This window comes from Ochlerotatus camptorhynchus, unplaced genomic scaffold (genome assembly GCF_037179485.1).
Source record: "Ochlerotatus camptorhynchus isolate MF236.1 unplaced genomic scaffold, CSIRO-AGI_Acam_v1.1 ptg000204l, whole genome shotgun sequence".
Taxonomy (NCBI): Eukaryota; Metazoa; Arthropoda; class Insecta; order Diptera; family Culicidae; genus Ochlerotatus; species Ochlerotatus camptorhynchus.
In genome coordinates this window covers 1416641-1436545 of record NW_027040694.1, presented here as the reverse complement: position 1 = coordinate 1436545, position 19905 = coordinate 1416641, and the positions used below count along the sequence as shown (strand labels likewise).

Sequence of the window (19905 nt, the reverse complement as noted above, 5' to 3'; positions counted from 1 at the left end):
CAGAAAAAGAAAGCTAGCAGTCTCGTCGTCGCATCGATTTTTTCGAATAAAGCTTGATATTGTGACGCACTGGTTCAGAGAGTCTCAGAGACGTCCAACGAGGAGAGCGCTTACCTATGCCTATTTGAAAATTTTCAAACTTCAAATTATTTAAATTGAAACATAGTTGAACGTTGAACTCAGGCTAAGTGAAGCCAAAAATCGCGAAATCCACATAGTCGTAAAAGCTCTAAATTTGGACCGGGGCATATAGCCTAAGAACCGCCATACTCCTTCTATGATTATTAACTCGAAAAATTAAAAACAAATTCTTATTTCATTTATGAAACATCCCGAATTTAGAAACAAACATGCGTTCCTAAACAGAATTAAAATCCTTTTATTTTCATAAATTTCGTTTACCTTTTACGTCACCAATTGGCAAGTTGTTGGAATCTTCAAAGATAATTGTGTCAGTGGATGATATTCTTCAAAACGGCATTTTTGATAACATTTTAAAAACATGTCTTCAGCTTCATAGCTTCTTTATTGCGAAGGGCAAAATACAGTAGGTATTCTCTTTTAGAATGCATTTAGAGACTTTCGTGAAGTAACAATAAATATACGTAACAAACACGTGTGCAAATCTTATTCCATATCCGCTTTCTCTTTCTCTTGCTCTCGTTCTCGCTAATCTCAGTGACTTTCTCGGTAAAATATGTATAGAGTAAAAAGCGTATATAAGTAGTTCAAAAACGATCCTATAACATTGAATTCAATTTAGTTACTCCGGACTCCCGGTCCCGAGCAGCGAGAATGGATTGGAAATTTTGGACCCGACCGGGGAGAGCGTTGAATTGCCTTCTTCGTCCTCCTCGTTGTCGGCATCGTTGCTAGCAGCACCGGCGAAATCCTCCGTGTCCGTGTCCGATATGTAGTCATCGTCGTCCTCTTTCTCACTGTTCTCGGTCAGAGCCTGAATTTCCCGGACCGCCGTTAGTTCGGGATCCGATTGTAGCTGTTCCAGCATCTGGTGGAAGCCGGGAGGTTTGAGGGCGAGGGTAATTTTACCATCCAGTGTCATTCGTAGGATGTGATTAGCCGCGCGGTAAGTGTCTGGACGGGCAGTTTTAGCAGTCAGGAAGCCACGTTTGATGGCCCAAGCGTCGCATACGTCGATGGCAGACCATTCCTCGTTGGTATCATTTGAAGGATGCTTCAACGAGAGTAGCGCCGGCAGATCCAAACGTTCGGCTAGGAACTTGATAGAGGCATAAGGTTCACGGAGCTGGGCGATCGGATAGCTTCCCATCAGAACCTGAAGCTTCCGGGGGACGGCTGACGGAAATACCAGACCGGGACAATCACAGAGACGGACAGTATTGGTGAGGAAGATCGTTTGAAAGTGCTTTGTGTGGCCTGGTGTTCTACTAACCGAGACCACTTTTTTACCCATCACAGCGTTGAGCAGGGAGGACTTTCCCACATTGGGAAATCCGATGCAGCCAATCGTCAGCACCCCGTCTTTGAATTTAATGTGCTCTTCGAACGAGAAATCCTTCTCTTCCTCGTGCGTTCTTTCCGCTTCAAAAGACTCATCATCTTCTCCGTCCACATCCATTGGGGCACTTCGTTCTTCGAGGATTTTCTGCTGCCACGAGCTTAGATCTACCTGATCTCCGGTGTACTCCCGGCAAATGTTGTAGATCTGTTGGGCTCCTTCGGCGGCCATACGCATTCGACCCTTGCGTCTACGGATCTTCAATCCATGCTTGCTTTCCTGCTTTCCTCGCAGGTTGTACGAAGGATAGGACGTAAACAGGACAACCTCTATGTCTTTGTACGTTTGTTGGAAATAGCGTTTCCAAGCAAGGATCATTTCCGGTTCCACTAGATCTACCTTGTTAATCACCAGCATCATACCCTTCCCGAGATCTTCCGTCACGTAGTGATACAGCGACGGAGGAAACATCAACGTCTGAAAATAATACAATTAGAGGTATCATATTCTTGGAAGCATCATAAGCAAATCTCACCGGAAAACGTGCATCTACAATCACTAGCACAATGTCGGACAGCTCGAGCACTCTCCAAAGCTGACGCCAGGTTTCCAAGTTGAGCTCACAGAAGCTCAGAGATTTCATATCATCGTAATGGCTCTTCTCCATGTATGTGATGTACTTCTGCAAAATTCAATATAAATGGCACTCAATTTATTACGTTCGTTCAAGAAAGGACCGGACTCACAAAAAAATAACGATTCTCATTGCTATCCAACTGCTCCTTGGACATTTCGTAGTTCCACTTGGGTCGCTTGGGGAATTCGAAGCCCACAAAATAGTTGTCGGCCAGTTCCAGCTGCTCCGGTCGACATGGCACCAGCGCCTTCAGAGCTTCCTCCTTCATTTCCCGTAGTTCTTTGCCCGTCTCCCGATGGAACTGTAGCACGTACCGGTTGGCCTTGCTGCGGGGATCCTTCAACGGTTGGAGGTTGATCTTCTCCACATTCTCGTGGAACGTCTTCGGAAAGTCGCTGTCCTCACTAATGTCGCTGGATTCCTCATCGCGCAACTTCCGGATAATGTTGTGCGAGGTGCTCGCTGGAAAACATATCCACAGGTATATATTTACAAAATTGTTACGAAATTATGCCAACACCGACACAGGGTAGCCATCCGAGTGACGTTCTGGAAATTTCGTGCACCAAGCAATACTCACATTTAGCATGCTTTTTAGCTAAAAGCTGCTGTTTCTTTTGCTTTCCGCTGAACGGAACTTTCCTGCGGCCCTGAGGCATTGTCCAATACTCAACTTTAGTTGCAAAACAAAATCAAATTACTTTTCTGTTTATTTGGCACTCCCTTTTGCACAGCACATTAAATTTCAATCAAAACATTCGGCTCGTCACAAAAACACGCAAAAAGACAACGCACAGCAGCCAGAGCGCAATGTTGTTTATATTCCAGGTCCGGGTCAACAGGCATCTTGCTGGTGTTAGAAGCAAAAATATGGTCAACATTGCTGAGTACTCAAGTGACACGTCACTCTACCATAATATGTAATTATAGCATTCCATACTGCGAACAGTGAGATTTACGTTTAAAAATTTGCACATTTCACTAACACCAATAAGCCTGTTACCCCATAAAAAATTTGACAGATGGAGAATTGCACTGTCGACCGGCGAAATCGGTTGTTTACAAAAAAGGCCTATTAATAAACCGAGAACGTCAGGATTAGTACACTACACGAAACGAAAATCAATTATTTTATTCATGTGTTTCACTTATACATTTTTGCCAAACATCAGCCTTTTACATTCCATAAGACAAACCACATAGGTCCTATAAGAATGCATAAAAGGTATGTGTGACCGCTTATACATTTCATTTGACACATTGTCTTCATTAACTTTTTGCAAGGTGTCTGCTTATTAGTTGACTTATACATTTTATGAATAATCAATAATAGAAATTTGCCAAAAGGTATAAGGAGATTTCTATCCGTGTAGTTATTTTTGTCAACATATTCGTTAATGTATTAAATCGAATATCGCCGGGACCGACAGCCAAAGATTTTATCTATTGTAAAATCCGGCAATTGTATGTTTTTTAATCGGTGTTTATTTTAGTGTACATATTAATATACAGACGATGTCGGTTAAGCTAGTGATTAAAAAAGAGTGGCAGTTAGACTAAGTGAGTGCAACTTTATTATTAAATGTCATTACAACCTGGTAAGTTGGTCTTAATAGTTTTGTTTTTTTTTTTAATCTTACAATGACAAGAATGTGGAGTACTTGGCGTAATTATTATGTTCTCTGAGCACAACGATATTTTTTTTTTTCGATCCCATTTACTTCCATCTCAATTTTTAATCTTGATTGAAGCAAAATGATCACTTCTTCACTGTTTGACACAAAACTAACAAACTGACAGCTCGTTCCCATATGAAGTACCATCGAGGAACGCTAAGATGGTGATTTTTGCACATCACACTTATTTAAAGTAGTTCCAGTGCTTCAAAATTGATGAAATTTTGAATTTCGATTCCATTTGTAATGCAGATTACGAATATGCAATTACCCCAATACCCCTAAAGAACCCAATTTAATTAACCGATTAATTAGTGTATTTCATCTGGTTTCATCAATTTCATAAGCCAATTTAACAGTTGACTTAATCTTTTCCATCATACAAACAACTGAATGAACCGATTAACCATTCTATTTCATTTGGTTTCATCAATTTCGTATGCTGATTTATTTATTGACTTAATCTGTTTCCATCGTAGAAACAATTTAATAAACCGATCAACCAGTATATTTCGTCTGGTTTCATAGAATCCCTGCTGCAACTCTGTCATCCTACTAATCGTTCGATTTGGTAGCTTCTGCAGCGTTGCCAGATATACCGATTTATCGGTATTTATACCGATTTTCAAACTTGATACCGATATACAGATAAGGTTTCTCAGAATACCGATTTTTGAGTTTTAGTACCGATTTATACCGATTTTTTTTATTAATAATCAAAATGATTACTGCCTGCCCGCACTGAATTGTCAGAGGAAACTATTATGATAGACTTTTATCTTCTTGAAAATTAAAATGTTTGAGCCTGCTCTAAACAAATTTCATCTTCAAAAATGTCTTATGCTTGATACTCTTTCGACTAAGGATTTCATTTCCTCGCGTTTTTGGTAACCAAGGAGCCGAGAAACAGCTGATGGTTCATCCCAATAACTTCTGGAAATCGGGAAATACTGTATTTCAGTGGAAAAATAGGCCAATAAAAACGTTAATTTTTTAACCTTCCTGAATTTTTTTTAATCTTCCCTTTGAAGTTTCTTCGAACTTTCCCTTGGAATTTCCGTCCACCTTACCCTGCCCTGTAAGTTATTTTCCAATTCCTTCCGGAAAGCTATTTCGACTTCCCTTGGAAGCTTCTTCTGGCTTCGCTCGAAAGGTCATCTTCCGTCTCCTCCCGTCAGTTTTTTCAACTACCCCGGAACTTCAGAAATGCTTCCAGAGTTTTCATTAGTTTCAGGAAAACTTTAGGAACTTTTCAGAAAATCTAAAACTTAAGAATAGTTCGGACAGTTTCATTAACTTCTGCTCAAATTTGAGAACTCGGCAATCTCAGGAAAGCCCAGAGAGCTTCAATTAACATAAGAAAACTGAAAATTTTTGGAAACTTCACAAGCCCAACTTCAAAGAAATTTAATGGTTTTCAGGATAGTTCCATTTGTTTCAAGAGAATTGAGATAACTTTAGGGAACCTCTGAGAACATCAGGACATATGAATTCAAGGAAATTTCTGAATCTTTAAATGAGTTCCGAAAACTTCAGTTAAGTTCCCAGATGTTCATGAAAATGTTGGAAACGTAAGGGAAGTTACATGAACATAAGAAAATTGTGAGAATATTTTAAAGGAAGCTCAGTGTTTTTTATCGGCAGTTTCGAGAACTTAAAAAAAAATAAGAAATCAGAAGATCAGAGAATTTTAATGCTGATGTTCATTAATTTAAAAAATAATTGAAAGCGCTTAAGAAGATCCTGGGACTTTTAAAGAAGATAAGAGATTTACCGGTAGTTCCATAATAATCAGGGAAGTTCCGTGTTCTTCGAGGATGATCAGAGAACTTCAAAACAGCCTCATTAACTTTAGGAAAATTTCAAGAACTTTCAAGGAGTTCCGAGGAATTATGGGATATTCCGAAGTGCAATTTAAGTTATGTTCCGAAAACCTCAGGAACATTGTGGGATTTTCAGGGATGTTTTATTAATCTCAGAAAAATGCTGGATCAATAGAGCATGCAGTGTTGGGAAAATATCAAAAAATCAAATCTCACCAACGCCCAAGATCACGCTTGATTTTCGTAGACAAAAATCAACAAGCAAACTACTGCGGTTGATTTTGCAAGCTGTGATATCGCAGCTCGGAATATCAAGCTAACAGAATTCACCAACTGCAAATCTCACCAAACTGTGGTGAGATTGAGTTTAAAGATTTTTGCTTTACATCCGAATGCAACCGAAACTTCCATAACGGCTTGCAGCATTCCCTTCGCGTCTGCCATCGGTGAAGATCAAAAAGAGATAGCAAACTATGCTTTCTCTTTCTACACACAAAAAATAATCGTTAATAAAATTAAAAAAAACCATTTGTAGAATTAAAAGTTTGCGTTGGTTCTTTTTGGTAGAAAGTCTTTAGAATTTAAAATAAAATTTCGCCTACTATCAATTCAAAAGTTAACCGCCTCCTACTTTTAAAAGTTCAAACTTTCAAAACGAATTGTACTTCTGTCAAAACAAAAGCATGGCAGTGTTGGAATAAAAAGTGGATTATTTTAAATTCAAAACAAATTTTTATCATGAAAGTGTGGTCTAATTCAAACGATCTTTTTCACTTTGAATTGAACAATTAAAATATTTTCATTTTAAATACCAGCATTGTCAGTATGACATGTAGAGTTTTTTTTATTATTCAATTATATATATATTATTTTTATTATGATATCAAATCATGGCTCGTGATGATCTGATGAACTCAGACAGTATGTATCAACGGTTTTGGATCGTTAGATATCATGCATTTGGCACACTGTAAGCATTGCTTTTATCTCTGCCAGTTGTCTCCAGGCCAGCTCCCTGGTTTCCTTGAAGATTGATAATCCTTGTAACCTGTGAACATGTTGAAGGGTCTATAATTCAAAATCATTGAGAAAATAGATTACACCTACAGTAAATATGATGCACATTGTACAGTCCGAGGAACAGTTAAATCTGGGAAACGAATCCGGCAAAGGCCTCGGGCTTCGCATTTATTTTGGCAGTAATTGATTGCTAAAGTTCAATCGGTGCGGCACTCGATCGTGGTATCTTGGGATAATATGAACGGTTCCAGGCCAAGTTTGGCCAGCAGATGGTGCGAACCAAGAAACGTTCATTTTGGGTCGTTTTGAGGTAATACTGTAAACAGCGAAAGTAGTAAGCATTTATAAAGGTTATTTAAAAATATAAAAAAAAAAACACTTACTGGATCGTCGAGTAGGGCCTATTTGATTTGATCCAACATTTCAAAACCATTCACGGAAATCTAAAACCGGAAGCCAATTTTAGGGACGGGCAGAATCTATGTTTGGGAAGTGGATTGATATGACACTACTGCTGCTGCTTCTGTTTTGTTTTGCATGTTTTATCTTAAAATTTAGCGGCAAAATTTCAGTGCTGCCAAAAGTGTTGGTGTTTAGAGGTATTTTTGACAGTAAACCAATTTTCATTTAAAAAAAATGTACTTTTAAAATTACGAGTCATAAATGAACGAAGAACTTTCAAACCAAAAAAATAGCTTTCGTTTTGAAAATATTCGTTGTTGAAACTATGAAGTTTGAGGAATTTTCAATTTGAAAGTGAATTATTTGTATTACAACAATTTTTGTTCTTTGTGTGTAAGAAAATGGTGTGCAATGGAATCATTTTTGTGACGAATCAACTCTCAGCTTGATGTTTGCACGTTGTGAATAGTCTCGCAATATCAAAGGAGCTTGTAAAATCAATATCAAGCATGATATTTTGTTCCAATATCACGCGTAATATTGCGAGCGCATGAGAGCGGAAAAATATCAATTGAATTCTGATTTTGCCAACACTGAGAGCACAGACAAACAGACGTAACTCTTCATTGTGTATCTTCGTTCATGCATTTAACGGTTGATTTGAATATTATCAGTTCCGCGAACTACTCGCCGCAGCGCTGACATCTGATCACTTTGACGTTTCTATATATTCTATAGAAATTTTATGCAATATTGTTTACGAGTTAGCGAGCAAGCTTGTTTTCCGCGAGAAGCCAGATAGATGTCGTTACTGAGGTTATATGTTTTGAGATACTATGTTTTCAAGAACAAGTTTTTCAAAGAGTTACGTCTGTTTGTCTGTGCTGAGAGCATGTGAGGAACTTCAGGGAATATTGTGCCCCCAGAAATCTATTTCGTCCAGATATTTTCTTCCCACCTTCTCCTTGAAGTATCTTTTGACTGTTCCGTAAGCCATCTGGCGTCCGACTTTTTCCAGAAGTTTCTTCCAATCTACCTTAGGAAGTTTCTTCCAATCTACCTTAGGAAGTCTCTTCCGTCTTCTCCAGGAAGCTCAATTAAAGTTCTACCGGATGTTTCTATCGAGTTCTCCCAGAAGTTTCTTTCGTCTTCCTCGGGAAGTTTCTCCATAAGTCACTCTTAGGTTTTTTTCCGACTTATTGGAAGGTTTTTCCGAGCTTCTCCTAACTTCCCCTGGAAATGGCACCTCCGAGATTGGCTTCCGATTTCCAAACTTGTTTGGCTTCTGGATTTTTTTCCGAAAGTTTCTAAAAAAATTGCCAGAAGTTTCTCAATATTTGTCTTGGAAGATCCCCATCGGATGTTTTTTCGATATCTTTTAGAACTTCCTTCAAACTTCCTCCACGACATCTTCTTTATTCTTCATCTGGAAGTTTCGTCGGTACCATTAAGAGACTAATTCAAATATTTCCCAGAACTTTCTTCCGACTTACATGGAAAGTACATCTTTCAATTTAAGTCCAAAAGTTTTAAAAATTTAAAATTAATTGAAATAGTGAATACCGATAAATAGCGATTTTTAAATCATTTGATACCGATAATCATGAAAACAATCTGGCAACGCTGAGCTTCTGGTTGACTGATTTCCTATGTTTTCGACTACCGATCCCCTTAAGCAGTCCCATAAGAGTCGATGCAACAATTTATAAATACGTCGGTTTCATAGTCGGTCGATCTTACCGACGGGAACCGATTTAGTCGAAAGGAAAATCGCGAGGATTTTTTATGGGGTACACGGAAAAACGAGTCTATGCATGAATGACTTTTTTTTTAACCACTTTTAGAAGTTGTTCGAGCTGTCATAAAGTGGTTAAAATCTATAGCAGGAAAGTGTATACAATTTAGACATTTTCTGAGAAAACCATTCTTCAACAGCAGAAGTGTCTTAATTTTATTCACTACACAGCAAAAAAAAATGTAATATCGATCAACGTAATTCAAGCTGATGTATGAAATAATGATGTAATAGCAAAGAGCAGATACAATATTACATCAATGGATGTAATTTTGTTCGCAAAATCGATGTACATCGTACAATGAGATATTACACAACCGATGGATTGACCTGGTTGCAGCAGTTTCGATGTAATATTCAACAACTTTTTTTGCTGTGTAGTGGCTGAAAAAAACACTTGTCAATTTATTTTCTGCAAGCATGGCGGCTATCATTGACAAACTTCGTCACAGGTTAGTTCAAGGGTAAAATACATGTATAGTAATTATAGACAAATAATGTTAATAAACAATTTAGAATTATAATTTTCTTTCTATTTACAGCATTTTCATGGTGCGGTAGCCCACCAACAACAATTATAAACGTAAGCATTTCCCTTTTGTATTGTATTTTACTATGTAGATAATGAAAATGTCGCAATCAGCAGTTCACCAGTTCCTTACGGACAAGTGCAGGTCGTGCCGGCGATTGACACCAAGAACTACATCGAGTACACGAAGAATACGAAGTTTATCGGTTGGTTCCGGAGATGCTCCGCTGTCAATCAATCGACTTGTTGGACCGGAAGATGATGGCGAAAGGTAAGATGGTAGGTATATCTATAGATTGTTCAAGTCCTGTAAATAATCCAACCTCTTCCACAGCAGCCCGCAGACGCCTCCGGAATCACACAACCAACGAGATACATCCCCATCGCAATCGATGAATCAGCTCTTACAACACAGGTTAACAGCAATCCGACGTGACCAACATCCGATATGGCCAACATCCGATATGGCCAACATCCGATATGGCCAACATCCTGTCGGCATTCATCAACAATCTTGCCCAGCGCTTGCCAATGAAATCGGATGTAATATTTATTAATTTTCTTTTTTTTTATTTTTTTATTAGTTTAAGATATTGAAAATAAAAGAAAAACACACAAAACATTCCAGTGTATAAGTACTAACCACTTTCGAGAAAAACGTCTTTATTCATTAATGATTAAAATATAACCACAGACAAACAGACATAACACATTGAATATTTCTCACTGTAAAACATCGTCGCTAAAACATTACCGCCATCTGTTGAGTACACTGTGGTGGGTAGTACGCTGAACAGATGGCGGTAGTGTGTAAACGTCAAACTCAAGGGAAATTACTATACGCGCTACAGGTGGCGATACTACCAACTACGATACTTTTAAATTGACCGTTAAATGCTTGTTCGGTGAACAACTTGCGAGTGTTATGTCTGTTTGTCTGTGATATAACCATTACCAAGAAAAACGCGTTTATTCATCCGATGAGTAAACAGCGTTTATTCATTTTATGAATATGTGCGGGTTTTCTCGAAACTGTTTAAAATTTAAACATTAATGCATACTTTTTTCACAGACAAACAGACATAACACATTGAATATTTCTCACTGTAAAACATCGTCGCAAAAACATTACCGCCATCTGTTGAGTACACTGTGGTGGGTAGCACGCTGAACAGATGGCGGTAGTGTGTAAACGTCAAACGCAAGGGAATTGACTGTGCGCGCCACAGGTGGTGGTACTACCAACTACGATATTTTTAAATTGACCGTTAAATGCTTGTTCGATGAACAACTTGCGAGTGTTATGTCTGTTTGTCTGTGCTTTTTTCTTAGCGTGTGCACGCTAAGAAAAAAGTATGCATTAATGTTTAAATTTTAAACAGTTTCGAGAAAACCCGCACATATTCATAAAATGAATAAACGCTGTTTACTCATCGGGTGAATAAACGCGTTTTTCTCGAAAGTGATTAAATTTTAATCATTAATGAATAAAGACGTTTTTCTCAAAAGTGGTTAAATTGTATACACCGGAACGATTTTAAACGGTTGGTTTCGTGTATTTTCAACATATTATATAAACAATTACATTCAAATAAAAATCAATAAAAAGTAATATTTATTTCAATTATACAATTAAGAGGTGGCAGAGCAAGATCACACTATTTAGCTCTTAAGTTTTCAAGACAGTACAATGTCGGCCACTTTGTCATCGCTCGACATCCCGGCCAGGTGGAACTCGGATGTTTCTTTTCACGATCCCTTCGTCAACCTTCCCGTGTCGTGCTCGGCAACCATTCCGTTCCGTTGCCCGGCGAACTCGATCCGAATCGTCGTGTTGCCGTTTGCAGCCCTGTAATGGAGATCAAATGTTACAAAATAATGAGAGTCGATTCGGATCGTCGTGCTGCCGATTGAAGCCCTCTGTAATGGGGATCAAAAGTTACAAAATAATGTAGGGGTAAGAGGGGCATAGTGAACAGGGGGGGCATAGTGAGCATTCCGTGCACCAGCTTGGACTTCCGGCCGTTCGGAACAAATTTATTGGTGGTAGGATCAGTATCATAATGATATTGAACCTACTACCAGTTGATTTGTTTCATGCAGCTAGAGATCCATGGTCAAACTGCGGGATGCTCACTATGCCCCTCCTCCCCCTACCTTGTTAGATATACTTACTATTAGCACAAACGAAGTGACAGACGACTTACTGGCGAAGAAATCCATTTAAATAATGTGGTTCACTGTAATAGAATATTCTTGGAAGCTTATGCCATCATCCACCAGATGGATTAGTTTTTTTGTTTTGATTTGAACAAAGTTGATTTTGTGTACAATGATTCTTTGACAGTGTGCAAAGAGTGCGTATCATTTTGTCATTTTTTTATGCATTTCAGTTTTGAGTAGAGTGAAAGAGATAGAACCAAAATATTCTAGTACATTTGGTGAAAATGCTAGCTCAATCCAATAGTAGTGTTGCCATGTGGTACAATCCAGTAGTAGTGGTGTTGCCATGTGGTACACTGAAAAATTGCAATAGCAGGTTAGTCACCAAAGTTTTCGAGCCGCTCCGTCTGTCACTTCGTTTGTGCTATTAGCATCGGTAATCTCTTTGGCCTGATCCCACACGGCGACAGGATATTCCAGTCGGCATGTCCAGCAATATATGTCATGGGAAGCCAACCCTACCGGACAACGCTTGTAACAGCTGAATCTGCAGCTCACTAGCTCCTACGGAAAAACTTATGAAGAGAAGTTCTTACCGCTCCCTGGAAATAATAAGATAGTTAAAAATTACTATTAAATTGTATCTAGATTATAAATAATACTATAAACATTCTATCTACCTGCAAAAAGTTGACCAATGATGGCCGCTGCTTTTCGGAAATAATTGTTTCCAAGTTTTTTTTCAGTCACCAGTGAATAAAATTTAAACACTTTTGTTGAAAAAAGGTTTTCTCTAGAAATGTTTAAATTCTATACACTTTTTTGCTATAAATTTCAACCACTCTATGACAGCTCGAACAAGCTCCCAAAAGTGGTTAAAAAAATAGTCATCAATGCATAAACTCGTTTTTCCGTGTGTGCGCGATGTTATTTTTTTAAAAGTCTGTTGACGTTTTAAAAATTTCATCGAACTGTCATAATTTTGATGCGCGGATGCGTTCGTTTGTTAATTGTAAATTTTGTGCTTATTTTTTGATCAATCTGCTTAAAAAAAGCTTCCCGGTGAATATTTCCAACTTAAAAGTAGATCAACGCTAACCCACGTTAGTACGTAGTCGAATTCCGTTTCCTGCTAAGTGTCGTCGCAGCACAATGGTAAAATTGTGCTGCATCCCGATCTGTCCCAATTCGAAAGCCGACCGAGGGGTCGCTTGCTTTCCGTTCCCTACGGATGCAGAGCTCCGGAACAGATGGATCGATTTCGTCGGCGGTAATCCGGACAAGTTCCGCTGGAGGGCCAAGTACATCTGTGCGGAGCATTTCATGCAGCTAGAACTGTTCGATGCCAATGGACAGAAGAAGCTTCTCGAGGGGGGTGAGTGTTTTGGGGTGGTTGGTTTTGGGTGGTACAAAGGTTTTAATGTTTGGTTTCTTATACAGCTGTCCCAATGGTGTACTCCCCGGATGAAGAAAATGATGATGAGCTGATGGACCGAGATGACGTGATGATATCGGAGGAGCCGTCGACGTCTTCGGCCAAAAGTAAACCGAGCACGGTGACTTCGGAGAGTGCCAGCGGTGCAGGGGAGGTGATGGATGATTTCCAGCTGCGTTCGCTGTTCTGCCGGATGTGTCTTAAGAAGGCAGACGGGTTAATACCGTTCAACTCGAAGCTGCACAATGCCAACATGGTAGACATAATCTACACGATTTCTGGGTTGAAAATCGAAATCGGTGGCGAGCTACCGAACAAAATTTGTGCCGTTTGCGTCGGGAAGGCCGATTTGGCATTCAACGTCCGGATGGAATTTCTGCATCACGATCGAATTCTAAGGAACTTGAGCCAAAGCCAGCAGTTGCTGTGTCATTATAGATCCTACGACAACCATCGATACGAATCGAAAAGCTTGAACGAAGCTTACCTGAGTAGTTTGTTGAGTAACGTAAAACAGGAAGTGGTAGGTTGGTTCATTGGACAGTATATGAGGGGATTGATTGAATTTGTGTTTGTTTTAGATTGTCGAAGAATCGGTGCTGGTTTTAAATTCGAATGAGAATGTTGTACAAATTCAAAAGATGGAAAATGCGGGGTCGTTCAAGAACGAACCGGTTCTACCTTCAACGAAAAATTCATCGGTGGCAGTTCAAGACGAAATAGAGATCGAAGCACTGGAAGAATTGGAAGAGGAACATTTGTATGACGAAGATGAGTTAATTTTAACCGAAGCTCAACCAGCTGAGGATCCCTCACCGAAGAAGAGTGCGCCTTTCGTGGAGCATGACAACTCTGCCAATCAATTAAAGGTTGAGATTGAATCGGATTCGGAAGCAGAGAAAAATACTGCGCCAAAGTATGTATTTTCTTGGAAGGAATTATACAAACCGAAACCCTCCGTCAAAACAACGAATAGAAAAATCCTTGAATATCGCCCCAAACCGAAACTGGTTCCCAACACCTGCTACATCTGTGACACTGCACATGACGATGCCGACGCATTGGAAGCTCACATTGAGCAGCACGTTAGCACGCTTCCGTACAAGTGCGAACAATGTAGCACTGAAGAAGTTCCCCAGGTGCTCAAGTCATTGGTTGGCCTCAACAAGCATCTCCAGACTCATCTGTATCCATACCCTTGTGACTACTGTCCGTTGCGGTTTTTGACACAGCATTCCTACGTTGACCACATGAAGCGTGTGCACGAAGGCGGCGAAAAGGATGGCTATACGTGCGATTACTGCGGTCAGTTTTTCGATCGGAAACGGGCGTTCTACATTCACTTGGCCAAGCACAGGGCCCTTGAGGAAGGTGAGTATTGCACGAGAGTTGACCTGAATCACAATTAATCACTTTTCTCTCTCCTAACCAGGAAAATACAAATGCGAACATTGCGGCAAAGTATTCGGCTGTAGTGCTCTACTCAGGCGACACGTTCGGATTCACACGGGCGAGAAGCCGTTCGAATGCAAGAAATGTGGCAAACGATTCAACCATGAAGCCAACTTCCAAAACCACAAACGGCTGCACATCGGCGAAAAAGCCTACATCTGCACGGAGTGCAGCAAAAACTTCCACAATGGCACCACCCTGCGGTACCACATGGCCGAGCACTTCCCGGATGATCCACGTTACCGTGCTCAGCAGTCTGTCTCACGACCCCGCTACAACTCCGACTACGGCAACGTAAAGGTGAGAACGGATTCCACCGGAATGAAGCAATTTATTTGCGATTTTGAAAACTGCGACTACGTAACCGATCTGTATCGGACGTTCTTCTACCACCGGTCGATGCATTTGAAAAAGTTCCAATGCGAGATCTGCGAGAAGCGTTTCCCAATGAAGTGCACCCTGGTCAAACACATCGAGGTTGCACACGAGGGAAAGATCCCGGAGAAGAATCTTCCCTGTCCGTACTGCCAGAAGATGTTCGGTTGCAAGCAGAAGCTAAGCCTGCACGTGGACATTCACGAGAACAACCGCCGGCACAAGTGCAAGTTCTGCGACAAAGCTTTTGTGCAGAAGGTTAACTGTGTGGCCCACGAGCGAATACACACCGGTGAGCGGCCGTACGTGTGCCGAGCATGTCCGGCTGCGTTCATCACTTCGTCCGGCCGGAAAAAGCACGAGAAAACGCATCCCGGGATGGAACTGTTGCAGGACCCGCAGGAGGAACAGGAGAACGGGTCAAAGGACGACAACAAACCCGACGAGGAGGACTATGAGGAGTACTGCGAAGAGGACGAAGTCGACGATGTGGAAGATGGCGACGAATTGGTGGAGTATGCTCCGTTAGGTTAGGTAAGTTTTATTCCATCTTGTTTTAATTGATATGACTGTTTCATCGTGAGGAATAGTTCTCAGTAATTCTATGCTAAGCAGAATACAGTGTAGTATGATTGAATGTTTGGACATCCTTTCGGCCTAGTTGAAGAAGTTCATTGAAGTTTCCGAACTTGCCCCCGGGAATTCTGCGGATGTTCTTTTAATGATAATACATTATATTTTTCCTTGAAACCATAGTTAATACTTCTAGGATCCTGCGGTTCTCGGCTTGCCTGCAAGTATGTAAGTTCTCAAAATTTGCTCTTAGCAACTTGCTTTTGAGGTCCAGTTTAGGATTATCTTTAAAATCCTGTAGAATAGCCATAAAGGTTCCAGCCTAGGTTTTCTGAATTCTTCGCACTAGCACTTGTCCCGAGGTCCCTAGGATTTGATGATCAAAAAAATTAAAAAAACAGCGCATTCCCTAACACAGACTTAAAAATCGAATTCGATGCGGTCCCACTGAACGGTGCTCATTCAATCACCGTAAGTGGTGGTGTCCAGTCCAGCAGCAGCAGTAGTAGCAGCAGCAGCAGCAGCAGGAGTGCTTTCAACAACAACAACAACGAAAGGCTGCCTGCAAGCAGCAAGCTGCAGAGCTCATATGAGCAACCATATAGATAGAGAAAGAAGTCCCCAGAGATGCCAGACCTACGGAAATCTCCGTAGATCTACGGATTTTACAAATTTTTGCGGAAATACGGATCCGTAGGCAAAATCTACGGAATTCGCTACAGTTTCTACGGATTTTTTTCTTCAGTGTACGTCGCCCTTCAGAATCGAATTTTACAATCTCGAGTATAATCCGATTCTGAAGGGAAAGCAGCATAAAGTAAAATATATACCCCTGCAACTTGTCAACCGTTTTCTTGCTCACTTATCCGCTTTTTGATAGAATAATTTAGCGTTGACGGTGACTCTGTAGCTCTTCCCTCCTATGAAATATCCCGTAAGCAAACGTCAGACTGTGCGTGAAACATGGCATCTCTTCACTCCGCCGAAAGTTCCCATAATATACTGTCAATCTTTGCTTGAAGAGAAAAGTTTTCGACGGTGCCGTGTGAAGGCAAATAAAAGTCGTGTCGAGACCAGTCTTGTAAGCGGTCACCGTAGTCGACACACTTTCTGTGATAATCGACTGCCTTTGCTTCCGACACTTGCAGAACAAGCTTTTAAATTACAGTACAAAACTAAAATGTCATACGACAGGCTCTGTCATACGACACTGTCGCCGAAGGCCGTCACGCTCTCTTCCCCGTCAGCTCGATGATGATCAGGCCTTGAACGTGTTTATCAAAAAGCACGTAATCCATAAGTCGTCGTACTTGTCCGGCTTTATTAAGGAAACTACGGTTAAAGCGTGGCTTTCTTATTAGATTACGACACCACTGTACCACCGCTACGGGATCACAATTGATCAGATCGCCAAAGATGGTCTTGAAACCCCTGCAGTGGATCCTCAAATTGAGCTGGAAACCATTGCCGTGGATAATGAGACAGATCTGCTGCTTGGGCAACAGGAAACGCTCCTTTGGAATGAGGACAAATGCCTGGAGATCGCTCCCGTGCAAAACAGGGTTCCTCTGTCATTAATATATGACGAGCACAGCGAAGAGATAGCTTTTCCTGCCATATGTTTCGGCCATCTACGGAAATTCAAGCCAGGGGTTCGGGTGACATATTTCATGATTGCATCCAGTGAAACTCGTCGTCAAGACAGGCGTGTGGCCAAACCACAACATTTGTTGTATATGACAATGAAAGTTCTTCGCCTTAGAGTTTCCGATGGCTTGTAATGCATTTTTAAGTTCCCGGGGACCATAAACATCACACGTGTCAACCTTAAGGACCGCCTTATTCATGGAGCAGTGCATTGAGTGAAATCCATCCTTCCTCAAATCAATACCGAATTCAGTACAGTATTGGCAACAAAGGAAGAGAAATTTGTTCACCATGATGCGACAATTGGGAAAGCCACTCAGTGCAAATGAGATGAAGTGGCCCCATTTGTTGAATCTCCTACATCGATTGTCAGAAGGACACAATGGCAATGACTTAACAGATCCAATCCAGGAATTGACTGCACTACAAAGAGCAACTCAGGTCAACGATGATCCAGTCACGTGCTGTGTGTACTTCATCAAGCTGGTTGACACGATTGAATTTCAGCACCGTGGAAGTCCTCACGCACACATCTTGCTATGGCTTAACAAGGATCCCCGGGAAGCAATCAGTGAAAATATGCCAAAAACTACAGGTGCAACAGTATCATGGTATTAATGCCTGTACCACAGACAAACAGACATAACACTCGCAAGATGTTCATCGAACAAGCATTTAACGGTCAATTTAAACGTATCGTAGTTGGTAGTACCGCCACCTGTGGCGCGCATAGTCATTTCCCTTGAGTTTGACGTTTACACACTACCGCCACCTGTTCAGCGTACTACCCACCACAGTGTACTCAACAGATGGCGGTAATGTTTTAGCGACGATGTTTTACGGTGAGAAATATTCAATGTGTTATGTCTGTTTGTCTGTGCCTGTACTACCATCGGCCCTTTTCAGTGCCACCAAGATTTTCCAGAAGAGTTTAATTTCTGAACATGTCCCAACTAAAATTCATATCAAAAACTTCTTTTCAGGGCAATCATAGTCATACTAAAGAGTATAAACTGAGAGAACCCCGCTCAAATTCCTATTCTTACACAAAACACAAGTCCTGCTGCAGTTAACAAATAACATTTATTATATACGACCACGTAGTCCGACGTCACCATTGCGTACAACCCTAGAGGGCTGTCCCTAGTAGTTTTTCAAAAGTTCTTTCATCGATTTATCATTTAACGTAAAATAACACCTTAGAACTAAAAAAAAAAATATCACCTTCGACTAAAAAAAAATCCGTAGAAATCCGTAGATTTTAATAAGTCTACGGAATTGCATAGAAAAAAAGCTGGCATCTCTGAGTCCCACCGCTAGGCTAGGATCGGAATCAGTAGCTTGTCGTGCTCAGCTCAGCATTACTCAACCATCACTACAAAACGGTCCTTTTCAGGACCACCATAAATTTGTTAAGATTATTATTTGGAAATTTGTCAAGGTCATCAGTTCCCGAAAGCAGCTAGCTATCAAGGCTCAACTTGGTCTCTATAGAAGGTGTGGAATTGTAGGCCCGAATGTATTGGTGAGATTAATCATCGTCCGACCATTTTCCAGAACACGCTGATAGGAAGTGTTAAAAATCCATATAGAATTTGAGAGAAGTGGGAATAATTCGCTTTGGGTGTATATTCAGTCCCCAGAAAGCCAATAAAATCAAATTTGTGAGAAAATTAGCTCTCACGAGTTCAATCTCTTGAAGTCCCTCCTTTTTTACATATTCTGCACAAACGATACTTTCCGCCCCGCCCCTTTCATATAATTCGGAAGGAAATCCTGTTATAGTACGTTCAGACTACAGAGTTATAAACCTCTATGGTTATAACATGTTATAGCGCTATCTTGATGGTGGTTTCTGTGTTGCAATTATTTGACAACCGTTATAACATGTTATAACTGTATAGTCTGACCAGCGTTTTAGGGGTGAATTGAATACACTCTAATACCATAGAGGTAACTCTAAGACCACTGGGTCCCGAAGAAAATCATTATTATTTTTGGCTCACTCAGTACCAGAACAACGGTCCCAAGCAGTCCCAAGCTATTTCACTCACCCCTGCATGTTCTGCATGAATCCACACACCCCTGATGTTATCTGTCAAACTTTCATAGCGAATCAAAACAAACATAGTGTAGTAATAGAATTTCAACTAGAATAGGGTACGTTAATCGTTTGCTTGGGACCAATAGGCTACTAAAGTGGTGAGCCAATTTAAAATCGTTAGTTTCGTATTGATTGTTGTTATAACTCTGTAGTCTGAACGTACTATAAAACGCTGGCCAGACTGGAGAGTTATAACAGGGGGTGGAAACTAACGATTTTAAATTGATTCACTGCTTGAGTAGCCTATTGGTCCCAAGTACTTCTATGGCGTACCCCATTCTAGTTGAAATTCTATTACTACACTATGTTTGTTTTGATTCGCTATGAAAGTTTGACAGATAACATCAGGGGTGTGTGGATTCATGCAGAACATGCAGGGGTGAGTGAAATAGCTTGGGACTGCTTGGGACCGTTGTTCTGGTACTGAGTGAGCCAAAAATAATAATGATTTTCTTCGGGACCCAGTGGTCTTAGAGTTACCTCTATGGTTATAACATGTTATAACGGTTGTCAAATAATTGCAACACAGAAACCACCATCAAGATAGCGCTATAACATGTTATAACTCTGTAGTCTGAACGTACTATAAGCATAGAGGTAACTCTAAGACCACTGAGTCCCGAAGAAAAGCATTATTATTTTTGGCTCACTCAGTACCAGAACAACGGTCCCAAGCAGTCCCAAGCTATTTCACTCACCCCTGCATGTTCTGCATGAATCCACACACCCCTGATGTTATCTGTCATACTTTCATAGCGAATCAAAACAAACATAGTGTAGTAATAGAATTTCAA

At 40.5% G+C, this 19905-nt stretch overlaps 2 protein-coding genes across 3 annotated transcripts in view; one reads left to right on the top strand and one right to left on the bottom strand.

Moving 5' to 3' along the window:
* Positions 1–507: 507 nt before the first annotated feature.
* The window catches only part of Ns4 (Nucleostemin 4), a 515404-nt gene continuing 496006 nt past the window's right edge, over positions 508–19905 (bottom strand). Inside the window, exons 2-5 of one of the 2 annotated variants that reach the window (XM_065224084.1) lie at positions 2698–2817; positions 2227–2579; positions 2016–2162; positions 508–1957 (exon numbers count right to left, since the gene is read on the bottom strand). In XM_065224084.1, coding sequence (XP_065080156.1) covers positions 764–1957; positions 2016–2162; positions 2227–2579; positions 2698–2776 — 1773 coding nt within the window. In that variant the 5' untranslated portion in view covers positions 2777–2817 and the 3' untranslated portion in view covers positions 508–763. Of the gene's footprint in view, positions 1958–2015; positions 2163–2226; positions 2580–2697; positions 2896–19905 lie in introns of those variants that run through there. The other variant, XM_065224083.1, reaches the window with a different exon arrangement.
* Positions 12544–15400, top strand: LOC135702979 (zinc finger protein 567-like). Its single transcript, XM_065224058.1, has 4 exons — positions 12544–12900; positions 12966–13483; positions 13542–14331; positions 14393–15400. Exons 1-4 carry the CDS (start codon positions 12678–12680, stop codon positions 15319–15321), a joined length of 2460 nt encoding a protein of 819 aa, XP_065080130.1. The 5' UTR covers positions 12544–12677; the 3' UTR covers positions 15322–15400.